The following is a 24798-nucleotide window of genomic DNA, read 5'->3' as shown; positions in this document are numbered from 1 at the left end:
CCCTTTGTGTGTGAATGCGGATACTAACTGTACATACATGGCCTCACAGCAGAGAAGGCTGCTGCCCCACACAGAACTGTGCCACATTTACACTGAAGTCGTCAGGAAGTCAGTGACTGCATCCACCTAACTAACCATCACAACGCAGGGAATCTCAGGCTGCCAAAATCTTTCTGTCTGCATTCTCAGCTACTTCACAAAATCAAAAGAATATCACATTCCCTGGCACTTCTCAAGCACACTCACTAAATGGGTACTTCTGAGTAGTTAAGAAAATAAGCCAATTAGTCCGGTTTGTTTTTTTTTTTCATTCTGAGGAAAAGACTGTCTAAAATATTCTAAACATGTTGGTTCTTGGTGGCTTCCATGACATAAAATCAGAGTGGACCCCCAAGCCCCACACTTTAGAGGGCTGGGCATCCTTTCCTCAGAGTTCCTCAGACGCTTCACCTAATGTAGTCAAAGTTGACTCATTTTCTGAGTGAGCTCCAAATGCTTCATTACGGGACATTTCTGCACACACGATCACCAGCGAGTGTTATAACAAGGTAGGCATGCCTTTCTTTCCCGTGTGCCTTAAAAAAAAGAAAAAAAAAAAAACCTCTGCACTCCAGCATCTATTTGAGCAGTTTCTATTTTTTTTTTTAACCTTGCAAGTAGAAAAAGGGGAGCTGGGAAATGCTGTTTACACCATCTTAAAATACTAAAATTAAAAAAAAATCACGAAAATACAAAACATGTCCAGGAAGCTGCCAGTTAATAAAGTGAAGCAGAAAATGTACAAGTCTTAAACAGTTAATCAGTCTGACCTTCTTTAGGAAGCTGCCAATTTCACATTTAATGAACTTAAAGCCACAGAGAATCAAAAAATAGATTTTAATTTGAGTGTAGAATATTGGAACAGATTTTGATAAAGTGCAAAAATCCAGCGAACTCAGGTTAAATTTATTTCAACCCTACACAGGCTGAATATTGAGGGGGAAGATCTGGAGTAACTCCCAGATGTGCTGGGTGAAATAATATTCAGAGTCCTGCCTAAGCCGCACCTGTGCTCAAGTAGGACATGTCATAATTCCTTGCCTTTGGTACGCCTCCTAATTGAACGTAAGGTCATCACAGGAATATGAAGGTTATCTCCCTACTAATGAAGACAGCAAAGCAAGCACTTAAATGTTTCTTTGCCCAACATCCTGATCAGAAGACAAACACAGAACGCACAAGTATGCATTTCAGATAAAGGAGGCAAACGGAAGTGCTTCTCATTGTGTCTTCGCGTCATTTTTCTCCCGCATTTGCTTTCATTTTGCACAAGTGAGGAGTGGGAAGTCACGATCCATGATCCCTGCTATTTGAATTAAGGATTTTAAATGAACGCTGGCAATTGTGTTCCTTTTTGCTGTTGTTTAGCTACAAGTTCTGGGGTTGAGAGACAGAGGCTCAGGGGAAGATTCTGTTCTATTAAAGGTAAAACATTTTTGCAAATACTATCATCAGGATTCATTTGGGGTTTTGTTGTTGTTGCTGTTTTTATTCCCAGGGCCTGACGGATTTCAGAATCTAGGAACAGTTTGAGGATCAAAGGAGATACTCTCTTAGATATCAAATAGTTAAAGGTACAAAACAGACTTGGTTAAAGTCTTCTAAACGTAGTGACTGAACTGATTTACAATCAAACCCAGGAAATGAAGTGATTCACAGGTTGCTGATTACACCTCCACATCTCACCTAATTAATTTTATAGGAGGCAAAGTTCTTGAAAATAACAAGATGATCAAATGTACAGATATAAAACCTGTAACCTCAACATTTTCTATGCTCTTAAAGTAAATTATTGCTAATTAACAAGAATTATATCCTAATGTATGAAATACATCTAACATCGGTTTACCTGAAAAACATTTGGCTAGCTATGTTCAGAGAAATATCAAAACGTGTTTTATTATTGCTGCTGCATTATTTTTTTTAAAAAATCAGACCAAATGGGACACAAAGAAAATATGAAAATACAATTCTCTTGCTGCAGCCTACTGATTTGCATTGACATCCTCTCTCAGTGGCAACCAACATTTCCTTTCTGGGCATCAGATAATTTCTCTGTATTTTAATGCAAATTCCTGATTCCCTAAAAACATTTCTAACCTCAGCCATTTTACCCCCCTCCCTTCAATTCAACTCCATCCTAATTCTCTCCTACAATACCACCCTTTCTAAGCTCAGGCCTAACTCGGTACAAAGCAGGGAGTCCTGGATTGGAGTGGAAGGGAGAGGACAAATACTCACAATAATTAGCCGCGAATTCTATCTACAAGGGGAAGGCAAATGAAATGCTTCTGCTTTTAGCAAGATAGACTGGATGATCTCAGTGTCCCAGCGACCACAGATCGAGATACATTCATATATTTGTGTTTATGTCTCTCTTCTCCTCCCCCGCCACCCCCGTTGCAAACATTAAAAGAGGGGTCAAAATCCTTATAAGAGATGTTGGAAGAAGGTAAGAAAACCAGGGCTGCTGGGGGAGGGGGAGGGGAAATGAGAGCCGTGTCTCCAAGTTTGCTTTCCAAGTGGATTTTTCTTAACGCGATAAAGCAAACGGAGGCTGAAAAATCAGGGAGGCAAAGCAAAAGAAACAAAAGCAAAGCCAGGGGCTACGGCCGGGGGCCGGGGCCCTGCGGGAGTAGGCCACTTAGAAAGTGAAGTTGGGCGCCCGGGCTCCCCGGCACAAAGCGAGCAGCCTCCTTCCCTGCTGCAGGCTCGGGCCCTGCACAGCGAACACGTGCAGCAGTTACCCGCAGTCCCAGCCTGGAGGAGGCGGGTGGCCGGAGGACTCGGCTGCTGCCTCCACGCCCATCCAGCCCGGCTACCGCGGGCCTGCTCCCTGAACCCGCCAGTTGGTGAAAAAAAGGAAGTAAGGCTTGGAAAACGGAGCAGGATAAACCCGATCAAGTCGTGGCTTCAAACCGCACACCTAGAGCGCGGGTCCCGAGATTCATTCCGTGTGCACAGGCTAACACTTTTTTTACTTTGGAAGATCTGTGCAAACGTGTTTTCGCCCGCAATTCCGGGCACCCGTGTGCGCGCCAGGCGGCGACCGCGGTTATTCATTATTAATGACGCTGCTAGCCCGCATCATTATGATGATAACTATTACTATTGTTGTGATTTCGGGCTTCCAGGCGAGAGCTGCAGGAGGCGGGGAGGGGGAGCGTCGGGTTGCCAAGTCGTCCGGTAAGCCTGCGGTGGCCGCGGAGACCTGCGCTGTGCGCGGGGATGGGGGTGGGAAAATAAAAAGTGATCCTAGAGGCCAAGGGCAAACTTGTCATATCCCTGCTTTCGGCAGCTCTGAGCCCGAGAGCGCACCCCCCCCCTTTGCTGGATACCAAAAACGCCTTCCCTGAAAGGATCCTAAAGTGCACCCGGCTCCGCGCAGGGAGCTGCCGGATCTCCTTGCACGTGGGGGTGTCGGCTGCGCGCCCCGGCGCTTCTCCGCAGCCCTAGCCAAAAGCATTTTTTTTTAAAGTCAAAATGAAGAACAAAGACCTAAGGGGGTAATGGGGGGTGGAGAAAGGGAATTCTTGCCTAACCGTTCGTTGCCCCCCACCCCCACTCTCCCAACGCTCGTCCCTCCCCCGCCGAGAAACGCCGGGCAGCGAGTGGGGGGAGGCTCTGGGACAGGTTCAAGTTCGCTGAGCTTTTCTTGATCTTGTTCTGCCTCCTAGCGACCAAATGGCTCATTCAGTCCACGTAGCAGAGGACGGAGGGGGGTGAGGGCGGGGGGGATTGTCCTAAGGACCCGGGAGGCTCCTGCCTTTGAGCACCCAGAAAAACTAAAGGAGTGATCCCTGCACAGACCTCTCCAACTGTCCTCCTAGCCCGGGGTGCCGCCGCCCCGGGACAGCAGAGGCTAAGCCTCCCAGCCCGGAGAGTCCCAGGAGGGACCCAAGCGGGAGGAGAGTAGTGAGCAGCTCGGACGGCGCCTCCCCGACTTGTCCCACGCGCCCCCATGGCATCCTTCCGACTGGTCCTAAAGTCCCGGCTTTCCCGAGTCCTGCGAACACTGCCCTTCCTTCCCCGCCGGTACCTGGCCCGGGCTGTAACTTCACACCGCCGCGCGCCGCGTCTGCTCCGTATCCGGCGCGGCCGGTGGGAGTTGGGGGGCGGGGGAGAGCGGCGAGGGAGAGATGCGCGGGGGTGGGGAGAGGGAGGGCCCCGCGACGTGCCAGGGCGGGGGAGCTCCCTAAGTGTGTGACAAGTTCCTCGGCCCAGAGAGAGGGGTGGGGGGCACCGATTCCCAGTGAGAACCCCCCTCCCTCGACAAATGCAGGAGAGTACGCGGGGCGGGCGGGGGGGGGGAGGTCCCTCCGAGCTTTCGCCAAAAGAAATTAAGAGTCGCGAATGAGGGAGAGGAGGACTTGATGGAGAGGGAGGGGGGCATGCCTTTCCTTACCCGGACTCAAACTTTCCCCAAGTACCCACCACCCGCCTCTGCACGCACACCTTCAGGTGGAGTTGATCGCCACCGCCACGAGCACACTTAACATAAACTCACAGCAGCCCCTGGCCAGGAAGGGCCCAGGGTGTAGGGCAAGAACCCAGAGATGGGTCTCTCTGACTACCCGGGCCCTGCACCCCCAAAAACGCACACTCCACACACTTCTTACCTGCCCCGCCCCCCCTCCTCCACCTCTGCAGGCCACTGCTTTGGTCCAGGAGGCTCCTGGCCAGGTTGGCGAGGGGGGCAGGGAAAGCACGTGGTAACCTCCCCGCAGCCCAAAGTTAAGGACCAGAGGAATCTAAGAGCACCCCGGGTGTCACGGAGGGGACAATCAGAACTCGCCTTTACAGTTGCTTTTGCGAAATAAAAATGTTTTGCAAAAAAACCGAGTTTCATCCAGCAGCTTTGGCTGCCTGGGAGGTCGGAGGGAAAGCTGGGCATTGTGTTAGGGGCGGACCGGAGCGCAGGCCGGGCCGGCGGAGTCGCGGCGTGGCCCTGCCGCGGTGCCTGGCGGGTGGGCGGCGAGCGCCGGGTGGGCGATCCCGACTCCAGGCTGGGGTGCGGCGAGGTCGGGCGAGGCCCAGCCGCCGTGGCCGCCTGCTCCGGGGCTGCCGCGGCGCGCTCGGTCCTCTGTCTGTTTGTTGGCAGGAGGCTCCCGCACACGCGGTGCTTGTAAACATTCAGACACGAGATTTTTCCCAATCAAAATCCACTTCCACTTTTTTTGAAAATCTTCCAAAAAATAGTAAGAGGAGGGAGTTCCTCGCTCCCTCTCCAAGCCGCCGGCGCTCTAAGTTTGCAACTTGATGGGGTTTTGGGGAAGGGGTGTCAAGGATTTTTTTTTCCTTCTATTTTTTTCTTTTCTTTTTTCTCTATTAAAGATCGTGGAATTTCTTCAGGGGTGGGGGATGTGGACGAATCCCAGGAAAGCGGTGAAAAATAACGACTGGAGGAACATTTGATTTTCTTTGGGGGGGGGCAAGAAATTGCACATTCTTTTGCGTTACTTTTTTTTTTTTAACTCGTCTTCGCCTCGTCTGCTCCTGGGCTCAGCCAGGAGGGGCGGGCAACGGCAACCCGGCGGCGGCGGATCGTGCGCCCTCCCTCCCTCTACCGCGTGCCCCGGGCCGCCTCCTCACTCGGCCCTGGCTCCTGCCCTTCCGCGGCGGTGGCGGCGCAGGAGGGCAAGCGCGAGGAGCCGGCACAAAAGGCGGCGGGACAAACACCCACCTCCGGCCGGAACAAAAGACGGCAGCGCCGGGCGCGACTCCGATCCTTCCCGGTCACCCGGCTCTCCCCGCCGCGGCAGCCTCTCTCCGGACTCGGCTGCCTGGAAAGCGCCGGGGGGGCCCCTCCTAAGGTCCCCGTTTCGTACTATTGTGGAGAGACTACTTTCCTCCCACTGCACACTGGACCGTGCACACGTTAGTGTCCTACGGCCGGTCTCCCCTCTTTTCTCCCCAGGAATTGTTTTTTAGACTTGACGCCCTCCCTCCCCCTCCATTTTCCTATAGTGAAGTGGAAACAACCCCCTTTCCTTCCAGCTCCCACCCCCAGGTTTGCATGTGAGTTGTTCGCGTCCTTAGCATTGTTCGTTATTTTTGCAAAACTGGGGTAAGAAATCATTGCATTCCTTTTTGAAAGAAGAAATAAAGCGGCGGTGAGGAGGAAAGAGGAGGAGTCAAATTTTTTATAAAATTAAAAGGTGCGTGCCGTCTCAAAAGTGCACACACGGTTCTCGTTCGAGAGGGGCTGTGGGGCTTTTTCCCCTTTAATATCTTTTTACCCCAACTAACGAAGGTTTTTCACCTGAAATTTTTTAATGCGTGCAACACACCCCTCTCAACCTCACTCTTGCTTAGCGTCCTGCGCGCCCTCGTGATTATTAATAATTATTATTACTATTATTGGGTTACTTACGCGAGAATTCCCGTTTGCTTAAGTGCTGGGGTTTGCCTTGCTTGCGGCGAGACATGGTGGGCTGCGGGGCGGGCGGCGGCGGCGGCGGCGGCGTGCGGACGACGGCTCGGTTCACATCGGGAGAGCCGGGTTAGAAAGAAGGAGACTCCAGAGAAAATATCTTCATCAGTGCCTTTTGACATCCAAAATAAATTAGAAATAATACAAAGATGGCGCAGGGAAGATGAATTGTGGGAGAGCCGTCATGGCTTTTTTTTTTTTAGCAAAAAAAAAAAAAGAGAGAGAGAGAGAGAAGAGAGATAGAGGGAGAGAGAGAGAGATGAAAAAAATGGCAAAAGCCCCCCTGAGCTGCAAGTTCAAGTGCGGACGTGACGTCCCTGCGAACTTGAACGTCAGGAGTCTGGATGGACAGAGACACACAAAACATGGGCAGGGCGAGCAGGAGAGAAGGGGAGGAGGGAAGGGGAAGCTCACACCAATGGACACACATCAGGGGCTGGACATGAAAAAGAGACCAGGACAAGCCAATGGCCAGTGCGGGGCGGGGGAGGTGTGGGGCGGGGGGCTCCGCAGACGCCAGACGCGGCCCCTGGGGGAGGGGCGGGCGGAGGGGAGGGGGCTCTGGGGCGGCTGGCTCACCAGTGGCCGCAGCGAGCGCCGCGGCGGTGGCGTGGCCGGGAGAGAAGAAAGGGGCGGCGGGGTGGGAGGGAGGAGTGAGGGGGAGCAAGACTTGCGCCCTGCTCCACTCCCCCCTCCACACGCACGCACACACACACGCACACACACACACACACACTCACTCACCGACCCTAAAATGAAAAATTATTTGGGGGGGAGGGAGCAAGAGTGCTCCAGGGCGCTGCAGCCCAGAGCCGGGGAGGCGCGGGCGGAGGGAAACCAGGTAGAGCGGGTCCCGGACACCCTCCTCCATGCGCACACCCACTTCCCCTCCCAACCAGCGCACGCCGAGGGCTGGAGTGCAAGCCCCAAGCCCACGGCAGCGCTCGGGAAACTTTGCCCAAGGAAGGCTACGAAAGAAAAAAAAAAAAAAAATCACCCGAAGTTGAGAGCTGAGCCTCCAACTTAGAGCTCGGCGGCGGGCGAGGGGAGACGGGAGGGAGCGCGCGGGAGAGCGAAATCCAGCCCAAGTTTGGAGGGTCGCCGGTCCGGAAGGCCAGCTCCGGGGCCTGAGGGAGCCGAAGCCGCCTGGGGAGAGGGGGTTGGGGCGAGGCCGGCGGCGCAGGCCTAGGCTCCAGGGCCGAGAGCGCGCCCCCAAGGCCAAGTCAGGGACTCGGAATCCGAGCGACCCAACTAGCTATCGGGTCTGAATGCCACCCACAAAAGCCGTGAGTCCCCAGCTACCAAGGGTCGCAGAGAGAGAGAGAGGCCAAGATACAAAGCCCGAGAAGCCAGGTTCCGGGTGCGTTCCAGTCCCCAGAGGGGAGCACCCGGGGCCGGAGCTCGAGGCACCCAGGCGTCCACCTAGGAGCTGTCGCCGGCCAGAGGACAAAGCGCGGGCAGCCCCCCAGATCCCCAGTCTCTGGGAACCTGCGGGAGGTCCTTGAGCCTGCTTCCAAAGAGGGACACACCCCCTCCCACTCCTGGGCAAATGCAAAACCCCGAGCCGAGGGAAGGAAAGTGTTTCTTGCGGACAGAACACAATTGTTCCTTAGCTGTTACTCGAGGAAAGAGAAAATAGAGAGAGGAATGAAACTGGCTAGCAGGAGCAGCCGGGAGGCCACTGTGGTGAGGCCCTCGGGTCACGGGCCGCGCTGCCCAGGCGCCAGCAGCCACCGCGCACACGCGGGAGCCCGAAGCCCCCTGGGTTCCCTCTGCGGCCCTTCCCCGGAATTGGGAAAGACCTGTTGGAAATAAACCCCTGTCTCTTTAATGCACACACGCGCGCGCGCTGCCGCTGTCAAAAAGCGGGCTTCACTCTGGCGTGGGATACTTTCAGTTTTACGTAAAATGTACAGCAACAGCACCCCCTGCGATTGGAAAGTTTATTCAGAAACGTGCTGCAAAGTCCCTTGGCGTCTCCCGCCTCCCAGCTTCCCAGCCTGCCTGCACCACCCTGCAGCCGCCGCAGTCGCCGCCGCCGCAGCAGCAGCAGCTAGGGAGACGGCTCTCCGAGTCCAAATCTAGCGGCGCCCGGGCGGGGGCCGGGGATGCACAGAGTGCCCGGGTAGGCGCGGAGGGCGCAGGGTGGAGACCCGAGCTGCAGGTGGACATCTGTGAGTCTCTGCAGAGAGCCAGGAGCCTTCCTCCCCTCTCCTCCAGCGGCTGCGCCCAGCGTCCCTGCACCCCTCCTCCGAGAGGTGTCGTTTCCGTAAACTCACCCACCCGGCGGGGGATTGTATTGTTTTAAGGCAGGGCCCTGGGCTTGCACGCGCTCGCCCACCTCCCAGCCGCACCGGCTTGTGGCTGTTTATTCCTGTGTCTTAGGAAAGTTTCAAACCTATCAGAAAATGGCTTGCCTGATTCGGCGAAGCTTCGTGCCCCTCTGTGGAAGAAACACAGGTTTTGATGCCTAACGTTAAGGAAAGCTGCGGCTAGACTTGGGGGGGGGTTGCTCCCTCTAGCTGGTTTTCCGGGGTGGGTGGGGGGTGGCTCTCGCATTCTGTTTGAGGCGCAGGAAGATTGTATTGCTGTAACTGCAGGACACGGTTTCCCCTTTTCCCTGAGTTCTTCAGAGCCGGTCAGCACCTCTTCCTCGGTATTTTGCTTGTTAAACCAGCCTTAGAATCACCAAGTGAATGTCGCCGCGGGGAGTGGCAGGGGAGGCGGGACACAGAGGTGGACCTTTGGGTGGGGGGGCATAGAGGAGACGAGGGTGGAAGAAAGCGCAACCTGGAGGCCTGGGGGGAAAATAAATAAATGCCCCCGCAGGTAACAATAGTGAAGCCAGGCTCATCCAGGACCGGCTGGGCAGATTTGAATCTTGTTCTCATCCATAAAAGTCCATACAGAAAGGAGACAGATACATGGACAAATCGTGCTGTAGAAGTATATGCTGCATATGTGTGATTTATATATAATGGTGTGTGTAAAGCTTTTCAGGCTTGGCTGTAGTGTAAAAAGTAATGACTTTATTACCTCTGAAAGGTTCTGTGGTTCACATTTAACAGTCTTCTGAATTACAATTCATTACACAATCGTGTGCTCTCTAAAACCGGCACCCTATCAGGGCCGCTATCTGTGGTTATTCCCAATAAATAACTAGCAGCGTTTTATTGATTTTCTTTTTTTTAAATCATAGGAAATTAAGCACTTAGTTACAAGTAGGTCTGCTGTTACTGTACTTGTTTCAGATTCCAGGGGGTTCCTTCGGCAGCCACATCTTAAAACATACATTTAAAAAGCCAGTTGCAGCTGCTTGCCTGGGTACCAGTTCAGAGGTAAGCAGCAACGTTTCCACGATTAACATATATTTAATTTCTTCATCATAAAGTGCCCAGGGTGAAATGGGACTTGCCATCCTCTCCCGCCCCTCCCCCAACCAGATTTCACCCAGCCCAGAAAACCAGGGCTGTGCGTCGGCATTTGATCTGTCCACGGCGGCCCCCCTCCGGGTCCCTCGTGCTCGCTGGTACCGGTGGCGCCCCTCCCTCCTGGCTGCTGGACGTTCACTCCAGCGCCCGAAGGTGGGGGAGGGGAAGTTTATATGAGTGTTTAAAGAAGTGAAAACGTGGCGTTCTAAGAGATTTGAAAATATTACATAAGTATTGATTGATGATGCGGGTGGTGTTGTGGAGCGGGGTGAAAGGTCGCTTTAAATGTGCATACTTGGGTACACAATAAGTATATTTACCTTTCCAGAAGTGGCTTTTAGAAAGAAATAAATTGTGACAACGTTAGAATTATTTTCTAGCTGTCCAGTTAACTTCGTTGGGGTTGTAGAACGCTGGCTGCTTGTATTGAGAGACCTCGGTGGGCTCTTTCCCGAACCTTTAGTGACGACAGTGCGTAAACCCTAGGCCAGCAGACAACCCCTCCCCTTCCCTCCCCACCCCCTTTTATCTTGCCGGCAGAGGAGACTCCCCATACTTCCTGCAGTATATACTCTGCCTCTGATCTCTGTACTTAATAGCCAAGTCCTGGTTTATGGTTTATAATGTGTTGACAAGTTTTCTAACAGACTTTCTGGAATAATGCACATATATTCACGTCGGTTAGAAACCCACCGTATTTTTAGAGTCGAGTAGATCTATACCCTAATGCAGAGAGAGGGTGTAAATCACAGAGGGCTCCATAGCCCTTTCAGTAGTTTTCGGTATGAAGTATGAGCCGCGTGGCCTCCAGACGTAACCTTTTAGAAAAAAAGACAGTGCTTTTATTTTATGGTGTAAAGTGCTTTTAGCTTCGGGGCTCTGAACGTGAATGTGGTCAACAAACAGCTCCAAGAGGGACGTTTAATACAGCCCCAGCCCTCCAGTGAGCATCTCCTGACACCGGGGACTCGCTGTGGGCTGGAGAATGAAGAGTTAAAAGATCTGTCTCGATGGTAACTACAAGATTAAAATAAAATATTCACTGTCTGCCTTTAGGGTGAAACACTTTTACAGACAAAAATAAATAAATGAATAACTGAATGATTAAAATGCACTCCGTCCCATCTTGCTTTTTATTTCATCCTTTTTCCTTCTTTTTATTACTTTTGTTGCCTAATTGGCAGACCAGAAAAATAGAGAATGGGCAGTCATCTTTCCGCTTGGACCCTACACTCAGCACAGGTTTCAAATCTGGGGCTGTGGAGGGTGGGCTGCTAGCTGGGGTGCAGTTAGACAATGCGTTTGAAAGAACTGAGGCTGTGTTTGAGTAAGGGAGTGAGCCAGCATCTTTGCCCCCCTGCTGCCTGTGTGACCGGAAGCCTGAAGACCTAAGGAGGCTCCCAAGAGTAGACAGTATCTAGCCCTTTCTCAAAGGCTCAGCTCTGGGGTGGGCATGGGAGGCATCAGTCTGACATCTTTCTCCAATGGCTGCCTGGGTTCCTGAGAGGCTGGCAGGTTGCTTCATACATCCAGATGCACCTACCTAAAAGGAAAGGAAAGGAAGGACTGGTCTGCCCCTGGACAAGGCTGTTGTGTGTTGAGTCAATCGTGCATGAGAAAGGGGTGCAATGGTCTCAGTAATGGGCTCCTCTCAAGAGACAAGAAGTTCTGGTTAGAACATTGCTGGGTGACGTTCTTAAGATGCCAGCATTTGCATAAAAGACACATAGGTACAAAGCTGATTGTCAGTGACCATAGTGTGCTAGTGATTCCTGGTGCAACACTCAGGACACAGTAAATGCTGCAGAAACAGTCTCTGAGTAAATGAGCTAACTAACTACAAATCCTGTTACCACACCCATGAAACCAATTCATAACCATTCAAACTGCATTAATTTCCCCAGAAACCAATAAGGCTTTGTGAGGCAGTCCTCCATGAGAGTTCATTTAAGTCTTAAAGTAATTCCTACCAAGGACAGCTCAAAAGATCATCCCATATATTTAGCAGCTGAACAGTTAACAATACAATGGAATTAATAGTGCATTCCTCCAACAACTTACATTGTAACAATCTTCCAAATTGGTCAATATCAAAAACCCAGGGTAAAATGATACATTTTTCTCTTGACATTGCTCTTTGTATAGATACCGGTCTGCTTCAGGAGAAAAAGATGCAATCAAAGACATGTTGGACTTTATTCCCTACCCTCTCCCCAGGAATCTACTGCTAACAAGAAAACTATTTTTTCAAGATGTGGTTTTCACACCCAAACTTTGAAACAACATTCACCTGTGTGCTTTTTTCTTCTGCTTTTCTCCTTCTCTTTTTGTAAACAAAAGGAAAAGACACACACACACACACACACACACACACACATCTGGCCTGACATTTTGTACAGCAAGTTTCAGCCCTGTGTGATTTAAAACAATGTGAGTTAAAAACCTCTTAAAATTTGGGTTTATAATGGAAACGCTGACAGACTCTTAATTATAGCAGCCTCGCCAGACACTGCTATAATGAAATAGTTGTGCTTTCATTACTATGAGGCACTATAGTTAAGGGTCTGTCAGTGTTTCTATTATAAACCCCAAGTTTAAGAGGTTTATAACTTGGGCTGTTTAAATGGCACTGGGTGGAATTCAAGTTATCAGTCCAGATGTGAAGTTGTTTTATAAAAGGCAAAATAACTCAGCTGTGGAAGGTTTTGGATCTCTCTCTCTCTCTCTCTCTCTCTCTCTCTCTCTCTCTCTCTCTCTCTCTGAATTGCAAAAAAATGATTTTTAGTAGTTTCAGATGGTCTTACTGCCAGCTTCTAGCTATGACTTCACTGTCTGAAAGGGAATTTTATAAGCAGTCTTTATTTGGACAAGAACTATTTGCTATTCTTGTGTTTATTATTTTATTGTCTTAGTGTGTGTATGTATGTATATATGGTGTGTGTGTGTACGTGTGTGTGTGTGTGTGTGTGTGTGCGTATCCATCCACACACAAAAAAAAATCAAGACTATGTGCCAGGTATGCTGCTACACCATACATACATACATACATACACACATACATACACACATACATACATACATGAAATTGCTGGTGCTTACCTTTAATCCTAGCACTCCAGAGTCAGAGGCAGGCAGATTTCTGAGTTCAGCCTGGTCTACGAAGCAAATTTCCAGACAGCCAGAGCTACAAAAAGAAACCTTGTCTCAAAATATAAAAACAAACAACAACAATAAAAGGGGGTTAAAGAGATGGCTCAGCAATTAAGAGCACTGGCTGATCTTCCAGAGGACCCAGGTTCAATTCTCAGCACCTATATGTTAGCTAATATGTCTATAATTTCAGTCAGAGTTTCTGATACCCACACAGAGACACACATGTAGGTAAAACACCAATGAACATAAAATAAAAATAAATTTTAAAAAAGACAGACACATAGAAGTATACATCTGTGTTAAAATTTGAAGAGGAATAAGAGCTGGCATTTCAAAATATATTTTTATTTTTAATTGACACACAGTAATTGTACATGTTTATGGGATACAATGTAATATATCAATACTTGTATGCATTATGCAATGATCTGATGGGGTAATTGATGTATCTGTAACCTCTGACATATTTCTTTGTGTTTGAAACACTCAAAATTCTCCCTTCATTTAACTACTGTCAACCACTTTTATCCACTGTAGTTTTCCTCTCCTCCACCTATACCCGACATCGACTGACAACTTTCTGCGTCCTTCTGTGTCACCACACCTTTCCCTGGCTTTGTAAGCACTAGCCTCGTGTTTACCTCTCTGACCAGCATTTAGTTCTGCATAGAAGTAAGGTTATGCAGCATCTGCCTTCCTTTGCCTGGCTTATTTTGCTTAACAAAAAAGTCCTCTAGCTCTGCATTACACAAATGACAGAATTTTATTCCTTTGTGGCTAAATTATATTCTACCGTGTCTTTACAGGGCACTTTCTATATCTTAACCATTATATACAATCTACATCATACATACAAGTGCAAATATAAAGTATTATTAACATTTATTTCAGGAATATTGGGGCCTTCGTGGTAGCAACTGGTCTGTTCAGAAAGCGGTAACTAGAGGAGCTAGCGGCAGACCTAGAGGCACACACCTATAACCCCAGTTATTTGTTAGACTAAGGCAGGAAGACCACAAAATAGAAGCCAGCTTGGTAGCCTAGCAAGAGCTTGTCTCAAAATAGAATTTTTAAGTGTCTGGGAATATACCTCCACAGTAGACTTGCTTACTGTGTCTAAGGCCTTTGTGTGGGGCTTGCTCTCTAGTACCACAGGAAAGAGAGGGAGGACCATTTGAGAAACCAGATCTGGATTCTATGCTTAGCTTTGATTCAAGAGGGGTGTGCCTTGGATTAACTAATGGAGCAGAATGAAGTATGTATTGTTAATCCAGCATATCACCACTACAATATATAACTAATGTTTATCAATGATACTGTGGCTAATGACAGTCCCGCACAAGAAGACAACAAAGATGATGGTGGTCATAATACTAACATGATGACGGTGATGATAGTGTTGGTGATGGACAGAGAGATGTGATGGTGATGAGGAGGAAGAGGATGGTGGTGAGGAAGAGGAGGGTGGTGGTGGTGAAGAGGAGGATGTGATGAGGAGGAGGAGGATGGTGATGATGATGAGGAGGATGGTGGTGAGGAGGAGGAAGGTGATGATGAGGAGGATGATGGTGGTGAGGAGGAGGATGATGGTGGTGAGGAGGAGGAGGGTGGTGATGATGAGGAGGAGGATGGTGGTGAGGAGGAGGATGATGGTGGTGAGGAGGAGGAGGGTGGTGGTGAGGAGGAGGAGGGTGGTGATGATGAGGAGGAGGATGGTGGTGAGGAGGAGGATGATGGTGGTGAGGAGGAGGAGGGTGGTGGTGAGGAGGAGGAGGGTGGTGATGATGAGGAGGAGGATGGTGGTGAGGAGGAGGATGATGGTGGTGAGGAGGAGGAGGATGGTGGTGAGGAGGAGGATGATGGTGGTGAGGAGGAGGAGGGTGGTGGTGAGGAGGAGGAGGGAGGTGATGATGAGGATGAGGATGGTGGTGAGGAGGAGGAGGATGGTGAGGAGGAGGAGGAGGATGGTGGTGAGGAGGAGGAGGATGGTGAGGAGGAGGAGGAGGGTGGTGGTGAGGAGGAGGAGGGTGGTGATGATGAGGAGGAGGATGGTGGTGAGGAGGAGGAGGATGTGATGATGAGGAGGAGGATGGTGGTGAGGAGGAGGAGGATGGTGAGGAGGAGGATGTGATGATGATTAGGAGGATGGTGGTGAGGAGGAGGAGGGTGGTGAGGAGGAGGATGATGGGGGAGATGGTAGCGGTGATGATGATGGTGGTCATACTGGAGATAAAATGGTTGTGGTGGAGACGGGAGTGGTGATGGTAAGGCTGGTTAAATGGGATGAGTGGAGGAGCTGGTGGGGGTGGGAGTGGTGACAGAGGTGCAGGCAGCACTGGTGTGACGTGGTAATTACGGTGTTGCTATACTTAACAGATCCGTCAGTAGGTAGCAGAAATGGAATTGAAGACGGAGTGAAAAGTTCAAATGCTTGCGTTCTGCAGCTTTGGGTCCTTTAGCAAAGTCATTGCATGAAAGGCAGGCAGATCAGCTTCCCATGTGTTCGGCTCCGAACCAGCACCAAGACGTAGGCCTGGCTGGGTTCTTCTGTCGATCCATTAGGTCACTGGCTTCTCACAGAAAGGCCCTAAATTAGGTGGCAACCACACCTGCTTGTGGAAGTTTTTCACTTCCCCAAGAGCAGTTCCTTTTCTCTGCTTTCCCTGCTATGAACAGACTGCGCAGGCAGACCAGTGAGGGCCGTGCTGCTTCAGCTGCTCTCACAGCAGCTCCGGTTGATCTCCTCAGGACTTAGCTGAGTGACAAAAGAGAAGTGGGCATCCAGACATGTCACCAGGCCTAAGTTCCTTCTCTGCCTGCTTCTTTTTCTGTTGTGTTTGTTTTTTGAGACAGAATCGCACAATTCACTTTAGCTGTCCTGGAACTCACTATGCAGTCCAGGCTGGCCTCTAACCCACAGAGATGACCCTGCCAGCATGCACCACCCCACCCGTTCTCTGCCGGTTTCTAATAAACTCCGGGGATGCCTAGTCCATAGCCATAACAGATACATGGCAGCTACTCCCATGGGCCCATGCTGATAGCTTTTCTAGAATCTCTCTCTCTCTCTCTCTCTCTCTCTCTCTCTCTCTCTCTCTCTCTCTCTCTCTCTCTCTCTGTGTGTGTGTGTGTGTGTGTGCGTGCGCGCGCACAAGTCTGTCTGTCTGTCTCTCTCCATCATAGTCATAGGTCTTTTTTTTTCTTTTTCCTGCTAAATTCAGCAAAGAGAATTTTTTCTGGTAGAAAGTATTTGTACCCTCCTTGCTATTCTTTGACAGCTTGGTAAAGAGTAAACCTAACTCCCTGTTCTCCCATTCAGGGTTGTATAACAACCTGCCTGTTTTCTCTGCCTCTTTAAAAAATGTCTCTGCAGAAGGTCAGTTATCTAAACCCCTAGGTTCCCACAAAATTAAAAATCTGCTCCTAACAGTTGTGCTTGTTTTCTGGAGGACAGCACTGAGCAAACAGGAGACACACTCGCTGCCTAGGGTGGCTTTTATTTTTAAAGTACTAAGGAACACAGACATGCCCTGTAAGATTCACCGTCACATGTGCCAAAGTCACACTAATGAACGCCATCAGCACTGCTTTGGGTCCCAAACTTCATACCACTGACTCAAACAGTTCTAACCCTCCATCAGGGATCTACGTGGGGCAAGACAGCTCTGGTCACTTGTGATACCAGATGTTTTCTTTTTGTTGAGACAGCTCAATTTTCTAGGAATAAGAGTATAATGTGAATATTAGCATTTGGGCATAGAGACCTGTGTTAATTTATTGTTTCCACAACTTTTTTGATGTCATCTAATAGCTAGTCAATTGGGGAGTTTTGGTTTTTGCTTTTGAAACAGGGTCTCAAGTGGTCCAGGACAGCCTGAAACTTACTATAATGTCTGAGGATGGCCCTGATCCTCCTGCCTCCACCTCTCAAGTGATGAGTTGATAGGTATATGCCACCACACTAGCCAGCGGCTTTTGAAAAATGAGCTTTCTGTACTCTGGTTTGTTTTAAAGGCAGTGTTGAAGACTGTCCCTGGCATACGTTTGTGACAATATCATTCTGAAGCTGTTCTGTTTCAGTCCCTTAACTAGGAACAGAGGCATTTAATACATCTTGAGAGAAATGCCATGAATTCCGGAAGTGCATGCTGCTTGCTGCTGTGAGAGAGAAGGTACAAACACAGAGCAGAAGGTTGTGTCCTGTACTTTTTAAGCAGTTTGGGCCAGCCGGTGGTGGCACACGCCTTTGATCCCAGCACTGGGAGGCAGAGGCAGGAGGATCTCTGTCAGTTCCAGGCCAGCCTGGTCTACAGAGCGAGTTTCAGGACAGCCTCCAAAACACTACAGAGAAACCCTGTCTCGAAAACAAAACAAAACAAAACAAACAACAAAACAAAACAAAGAACAAGCAGTTTAGAAGGACAAGTCTTTTGTACTGCTGTCCAGATCACAGACCACAAACTGTGTGTGTTTGTACCCAGCGGAGACAGCCAAGTGTCTCCGAGTATTCATGGAATTACTTCCATCATAAAAGCCACTGACCTGCCCAGATTCTGAGCTGTCCATTATTATGAAAGCCTGTGAATTTCCCCCACTCCTTCCGGCAGAGTAGGATGCCTGTGCCATTTCTGCCCCTGCACCTCCCAGCACAGAGTAGGACATCAGGAAAATATCTGGCATAAAAATAGAACCTTTTATTTCATTTTGTTTCTCTGTGTAATAGCTCTGGCTGTGTTGGAACTAGCTCTGTAGATCAGACTGGCCTTGAACTCACAGAGATCCCCCTGCCTCTGCCTCCCAAGTACTAGGATTAAAAGCATGTGCCACCACCGCCCAGCTAAAAATAAAACTTTTACAAAATGGTTTACTTAGATTCCCAGGATGTTTAGAGCACCCTACTACAGATAAAATATCTTTTTCATTGTTGTTTATTCTTGGATTTTGAAATTAACTAACTATTGAAGCAGCCAAATGCTGAATGAGGCTCAGCCGTAGGCTGACGCTCTAGGAATACCTTCTTGGATATATCAAGGTCTACACAGCCTGGTTCTCAGCCAAGGATCAAACTGGGTCTCTGAGGTAAAGCAACCCACGTCACACCCATCCTGAAACGGGATTTGGGGGGGAGAGGGGAGCTGTCTTAAATAGCAAGAAAAATATCAGTATGTGCTATCCAAAAGTGACTGATAATCATAATCTTCTAAAAATCTTGAATCTTGAACTCAAAACCAGATTATAAATGTAATAAAACATGACTCAGAGTAGACTTCCAGAATTAACCCAGCTTCTGACTGCAAATGTATTTTAGGGGATGCAAGTACATTGATTATTTTCAAGGTAAATATGTAAAAGAGTTTTGCTCAAGATTGTAGGCCTTTTATTTATGTTGATTTAAGGATTCTAAAAAGTTTAAAAAGATACTCATTCAAAAACATTTATCTTCCCTTAGCTGGGCAGTGGTGGCATACCCTTTAATCCCAGCACTTGGTAAGCAGAGGTAAGGGGATCTCTGTGAGTTCGAGGCCAGGCTGGTCTATAGAGCCAGTGCCAGGACAGCCACGATACACAGAAACCCTGCGGGGGGGGGGGCAATTTATTTATAAGTCAACACTCCTAAAGCCAAACTGTATCAGACTGGGAAACAGCCTCAAACCGTAGAGGAAGGACTCTTTAAAACGGCTGCTGTGACCTTGTCTTCAGCTCTGCAGGCTGCCTTCTCCTATGGCCGCTGATCTGCACACACAGGAGTTTCAGTCTTCATGTGACACAGAGAGCTCTCAGAGCCGAGTCCAGACTTGCATGTTCGGCTCTTTTACCTTCAGCAGCACTGACACGGTATCTGGTGTGTGGAAACACCCAAAATTAATAAAGTTATTACAATACTTTAGAAGCTGTGATTTACTACTTTCAATTTTTAAATATTCTAGAAGTGAGAAAATACTCACTAGGAGAGCTAAAAGGGGCAAAAGTGTCCATGACCTCACTTGGTACCTTTTTTAATTTTTTTAAGGATGACAGGTTAACCAACAATTTTAAAACTACATATTCATTCTGGTATACATATGTGTATATACATGTATCAGAATATATATTTTTTCTGATACCAAACAGCCAAATGTGGGGAAGTTGTAGTGTAAGCATAAGATGATGGCTGTCGCTCTTTAATGAGAATTTTCCTAGCTAGAGTAACAGACAGATGCACCACCTCATGTCACACTGAAAGGTCGTCTCCAAGCACACACTGAGGAGACTGACGTGTGGTAAGAGAGCCCTTCGGCCGGCATTCAGACATCGTGTCACCGTGTGTTATATAGCACGTATTATTTTTACTACATGCTATCTTTATTACAAAAACTCTAATTGCAGGAAAAGTCTTTTTACCCTCTTGATTTTGATAGGTGTTCCCACAGGAAGGAGGAGACCCCACAACCACTGAGGGCGTTTGTGGGTACCAGCCCTGGGAGCAGGGGTCTCCCCTTAAAGCAGGGAGGAAATTAAGCACAGGAGTCTCCGGATAAAGTAAGAATGAGAATCTGATGAAGATACGAAGGATTCAGGTGCCTCAGAATGAAAGCTTCAGCCCCCGTGTTCCCGGAACATCACGCATGCAGGCATTACCCACTTAAAAAAAATGATGTGAACTAAAGTCCCTGATGAAACAGCGTGTTGCCTGAGCATGTTGCCTGAGTCCTGCTCCTGAGTTGGAGGAAAAACAGAAAAGAAAAAAAAGGTTCTCTGAGTGTGATTTTAATTATGATGCCACTTTGCCTGGATGCCCCTCACGACAGCCAACAGAATAACACAACTCTGGTACTCAGATCTAACAGGCCTGAGAGCCCAGACCATGGTGAACATTTTGCACAAGGAAGGTCAGAAGGGCTGGAAGGAAAGGGTATCAAAGGTATCCCTGGAACTCAGAGCCAGTACAAAAAGCTATTCTCTTCTGAGACCTAATTACCTTTTATATCCAAAGGTACGCTGCACATTTGTTCATTGCTTATGAGGAGGACTGAAAAAAATATGTGTCATGGCTTTTAAATGGTCTATTGAGTGGCTTTCCCCTGCCTGTAAGAATGCCTCTGTTCTTTACAGGCATTCAGTGGATAAGTCTATGCTAACTTTTTCCCAAAACATTAAGTATTTTCTTATATACATTTTCAGAAATTCAGACTTGGTCTCTATAATTTCCAGAAAATTCCCTTCAAAATCCTAAAACAAAACCAAACAAAAATGTTCAGGGAACAAATTTTATGCTACAGGTTTGGAAGGATTGGTCTCCGATTAGAATCACTGTTTCTATATGATCCTTTTTCATGTTTTAAAGGAGGATATATATTTTTCTGTTACCTTTCCTGACTGTAAAGCAATCACAGGCGCCTGCAGGAGGCATCATAAATATGCAAATTTCTACAAGATGACTGTTTCCAGTGGCTGTGCCTCCAAGTAGTGAAGGGAGCAAGAGCTGAGCTGCCTGTGTCCAAGTAATTCGCATGTTGGTGGTGCCCCCTGCTGCAGTCACAGGTTGTCCAAGATGAGGAAAATAAAATTCTGAAGCATTTAGTTCTGTTAAGGTGGGAAATAAATGACCAATGCCCAAGTCCAGAGTCTCCCTACTAGTCGGAATCCCAGTTTCATCATTTTTCTAATCTAAATCGAAATTTTCATTTCTATCTCAAAATCTTTTAATGTACAGGTTACATAGAGATGGATTTTCTCAAAAGCAAGAAAATGTTAAGATCCAAGGCAGCATTTTCAAAGAATGAAATGTGTAAGGAATCTTCTCCCAGTTACCGAAGATAATAAATTGTGAATTAGAAGACTAGAATGTGGTTGTCTAGGACATTAGGACAGAAAGGGAAAAGTTAGTGTTAACAGCATGTGAAGCCATTACACAGTTTCAAATGGTTTTACTTATTAAAAGAAAATTTTGTGGGCCATTAGCTCAGAGTGTGGACTGGACATTTTAAGATTCAAAATAAAATGAAATGAAATAAATACATGAAACAAGCAAGTTATCAGCATAGGAAAACTAGTGGTTCTATAGTCACTCTTTACAGATTTTCATATTAAGATGGGAGACTGACAGAGCAGAATAACACAGTACAATTCAGACCTGTGACGGTCTATTGAATACATAATATGCATTTTTAAATTGCCTGAATATATATTCACATGACAGAATCTAATGGGTTTAGGAGGAGTCCTTGCTCTTGATCAAATCATAAAAACTGTTATAAACTTGTCTATCATATTAAATCACATACATTTCTATCAAAATTGTTTTTTGTCTTCTTGTTTAAATACTACAGTTGGAACAGATAAAAGGAGATTAAACCTGCACACAAAACAATCACAGTTCAGTGTGCATTGGGGATCTGGATTACAGCCATCAAAGCAAGCCTGGACTTCAGAAACCTAACTTCGCCTGTGGACTCCCCTCAGCCTTCCTGCAATGTCTCAACTGGTTATTTTTGCTATCTGTTTCAGAACTGTAAGCATTCTCCGGGCGTAAACACTTCTCGGGGCCGATGTGCTGGAGTCTGAATTTCAACTGAGCTCTGCATCTCGTTTCCATACCCAGATCTTCACAGGCAGAGCAAGGCAGAGGACTGCGGAAATTACCCCATCATTTCAGCAATGAGCCTGCGTTTATTGGCGTCACCCAGAAATTTTGTAGCCTGTCTGCTGAGCTCTGGCCCTCAGAGCCATGGAGAAAGAAAGGGACAGGAATTGCTGACCACTCCCAGGCAGAATTAATTAGAAACAGATCTTGATATTAAAGAATCTCATCTTTTCCCTACTCAAAATCCACACAAACACCCATGATTATATGTGATGAAGGGATTTGCAACCCACCCACTCTGGGTCTTTATTGCTACAGAAAGTGAACTGTTTGGGAAAGACTATGTACAAACAGCAGTGGGAAAGGAAACCCCTCTTACAGAACCCCAGCACATATGTTCTGTCACGAACCTTCTAGACCCTCACTACAACCGTTCAATCTATTGAATCAAGAGACTGTTTGATCTTATCTGCATTTGTGAGCTGACTGACAACCTGCTTGGGCTGCATATTAAATCATCTATAGTAGCTGTATCAAGCTGAGATGATCTGTTAATTCTAAATTTATTAACCCTTGGAGTGCAGTCATCAAGTTTAATCTAGTGTAGCTCACATTTATTCTACAAGACTAAATCCTTCTTTAAGATATGGTGGTGCTGTAGGTTAAAAACAGCTAATGTGGGTTTCCTCATAATTAGAGGAGAGCCACTGTCTGAAATGAGAGTATGGCTATTTCTCTTAGAATGAGATTTGTCTGTAAGAGAAAAGTTTTCTCCAACTGTCTCTAAAAAGAATGCAAGAGGAAAGGAGGAATGGGGAAAGCTTCTGACAGACAGAGAATTAGGGGCCCAAGGCCAGAAAAGAATATAGAGTGCCCTGGCCGGGTCACCTGCAATGTAACAGATTCGGAATAGATCACCAAAGGTACACACCCAGCAAACACCACCAACAAAATTCCTGCAGAGAGTCAAACTTTAGACTCATTAAGGGCCACCTATTCTGGACTAAAAGATTGTTCACCCTTTCCTTGAAAGAATTTTGAGCAAAACAAATGACAGTAACTCTACAAAAAACAAGTCATTTAATATGTTAATCTGGCATTTGGGATATATAGATATATGTATGCATATATATGCACACATGTATATGCTCAAGATATATACATATATATCTTCCACCTGCCCATTATCGATGCTATCAACATATTCATAGCTTTTCTTTCATACACAAACTGCTAGGCGTGCTCTCTTTTTTGGTAGCCACGTGCCTGATATCTCTCTAATGTAGCCTAATAACAATTTTAGCATTCAGATGAAGCGATTTCATTCTGTGACTGCCTTTTCTATTAGATTTGATCTTGAGAAGCCCCAGTGGGTGCCTTCGAGGCAGAGATCTATCTGCGAGGCTGCTACCGACTCAATAGCAGCCTGGGCTAACCTTGACCTTTCCCGAGACCCTGCTCCATCTGGTGCCAGCCTGCCTTCCACCACCCCCCCTCCCCTTCTTGCTTCATAGTCAACATTGATCAAGGCAGAACTGAGCGCTTAGTCTCCTGGAAGGGCTGGGCAGACTCAGGAGGACAGTACATCTCAGTGTATGGAAATGATGAAGCCTCTTATGCAATCATAAATCTACATAGGAGTCTTGTGATTTGATATTTCATTCACCTCCAAAGAATTTTTTTCTCCCTCCCAACAGGGATTTATAAGCTCAGTGAGAGCTCCCGGACAACGGCTTTCCCCAACACCTGGAAATTATCAAGCTTGCTGCTCACTGAGTGATGCTAACAGCTCCAACGCTGCAAATTCATTTTTAACAACTCACTGGCTTTTATCTAGGATTTGTGTGTGTGTGTGTGTGTGTGTGTGTGTGTGTGTGTACGCGCACACTTACGTACACGTGTCTTTCTCTAAGAAACTACCAAAGCAACGCATAATATCAAAGACACCCAAATCAAATCTGACTTAAATACCTCCACCTCCACACCCATCCCCATTTTGTGTTTGGAGACAGATCAGGTTTTCTGCGTCTGCATTCTGTCCCCATTCTAAATCATTAAGAAGGGAGAGAGAGAGAGGTAAGAGGTAGCCGTTAACCTTGGCCCCCGCCTCTCCCCGCCTGGGCCGCACCCCCCTGTTGCCCGCAGACACACAATGTGGCCTCCTGCATCCACACCGCCCACTGGAGCACACGGCCGCCTCCTGCGCCTGGCTCTCCTTCCCCTCCTCTGCACGGGGGCTGGGTGGTAAGAGGCGGACTGGGGAGTCACGTGGGCAGCCCTTGGGCAGCAGCTCCAGAGAAATTGACTGACTGGCCGCTTGGGCGCATTTCAATATATGGAAATGACCAGAGGCTCCTGCGATAAATCAGCGCTCAACACTTTGTCATTTGTCTAGTTCTGCTTCATTTTCCTGTTTTCCTCGTCTCCTCGCAGACGCTGGTTTCCTTCCTTTTGCCCTGCCGCATCCCTTCTCACCTTCAACCCCCGCCTTCTCCAAATCTTGCCCACCTTTCCAGCTGCCCCCCGCACCCCCTCTCTTCTCTGTCTCTGCTGTAATTGGAAAGATCCGGCCGGCGATCCCCCCCCCCTTCCTTTTCTTACGAAAAAAAAATGTAATTTTTCCCCCAACAAAATTGGCCGACATTTGCTGCTGTTCCTCAAGATTTTCTACAAGAGGTGCCCGGGATGCTCTTACATAATCCCGCAGACCTGGATCTCAGCCTTCTTAAAGAAAGAAAGGAAAGGGGGGAAGGGGGAGCATGGATCCCACCGCCTTTCCCCACCCTGGTCCCATCTCCCAGGAGTTCCCTCAGCAAACTTAAAAGACCATCCGAAGCAACTTGTAACATGAAATGCCCAGGATAGCACCTGGTGGACACCCAGAAGAACTGGGGGGCGGGGGTGGGGGGCGAGCAGGTTTGCAGGGTCCTGCCGGGCTCTTCCTGGTGCCCTCCACCTCACCCCACCCAGCGCCTCGGCTCCTTTTTTTTTTTTTTTAAACTAAAGCTGCGTCCCCGCAATCTGCAATTACTCTGATGTTTCTCGAGAGCTCGGCAGAGCCTGGATTCCGTGGTGCGTGTAAAAAAGCGAAATTAACAAAACCCCACCACCGCGCTCTTGCTTTCCTTGTTGTGGTGAGGGGTTGGGGGGGACTACTTTTTTTTTTTTTAAGTTGTGTT

General features: G+C 47.9%; 1 protein-coding gene and 1 long non-coding RNA gene across 2 annotated transcripts in view; one reads left to right on the top strand and one right to left on the bottom strand.

Annotated features, from left to right (window-relative positions):
* The window catches only part of Bcl11a (BAF chromatin remodeling complex subunit BCL11A), a 93033-nt gene extending 86551 nt beyond the window's left edge, over positions 1-6482 (bottom strand). Inside the window, 1 exon segment of the mRNA XM_005070364.4 lies at positions 6413-6482. Within this exon segment, the coding sequence (XP_005070421.1) occupies positions 6413-6467 (55 nt within the window). The 5' untranslated portion in view covers positions 6468-6482.
* A 2539-nt stretch (positions 6483-9021) lies between these two features.
* On the top strand, positions 9022-22152 carry LOC121134685. Its single transcript, XR_005871802.1, has 2 exons — positions 9022-9810; positions 21544-22152. It is a non-coding gene; the product is annotated as an uncharacterized LOC121134685 (long non-coding RNA).
* The last annotated feature ends 2646 nt before the right edge of the window (positions 22153-24798 follow it).

This window comes from Mesocricetus auratus, unplaced genomic scaffold, assembly GCF_017639785.1.
Source record: "Mesocricetus auratus isolate SY011 unplaced genomic scaffold, BCM_Maur_2.0 Super-Scaffold_100029, whole genome shotgun sequence".
NCBI classification, from domain to species: Eukaryota; Metazoa; Chordata; class Mammalia; order Rodentia; family Cricetidae; genus Mesocricetus; species Mesocricetus auratus.
This window is presented reverse-complemented; position numbering and strand designations above follow the sequence as displayed.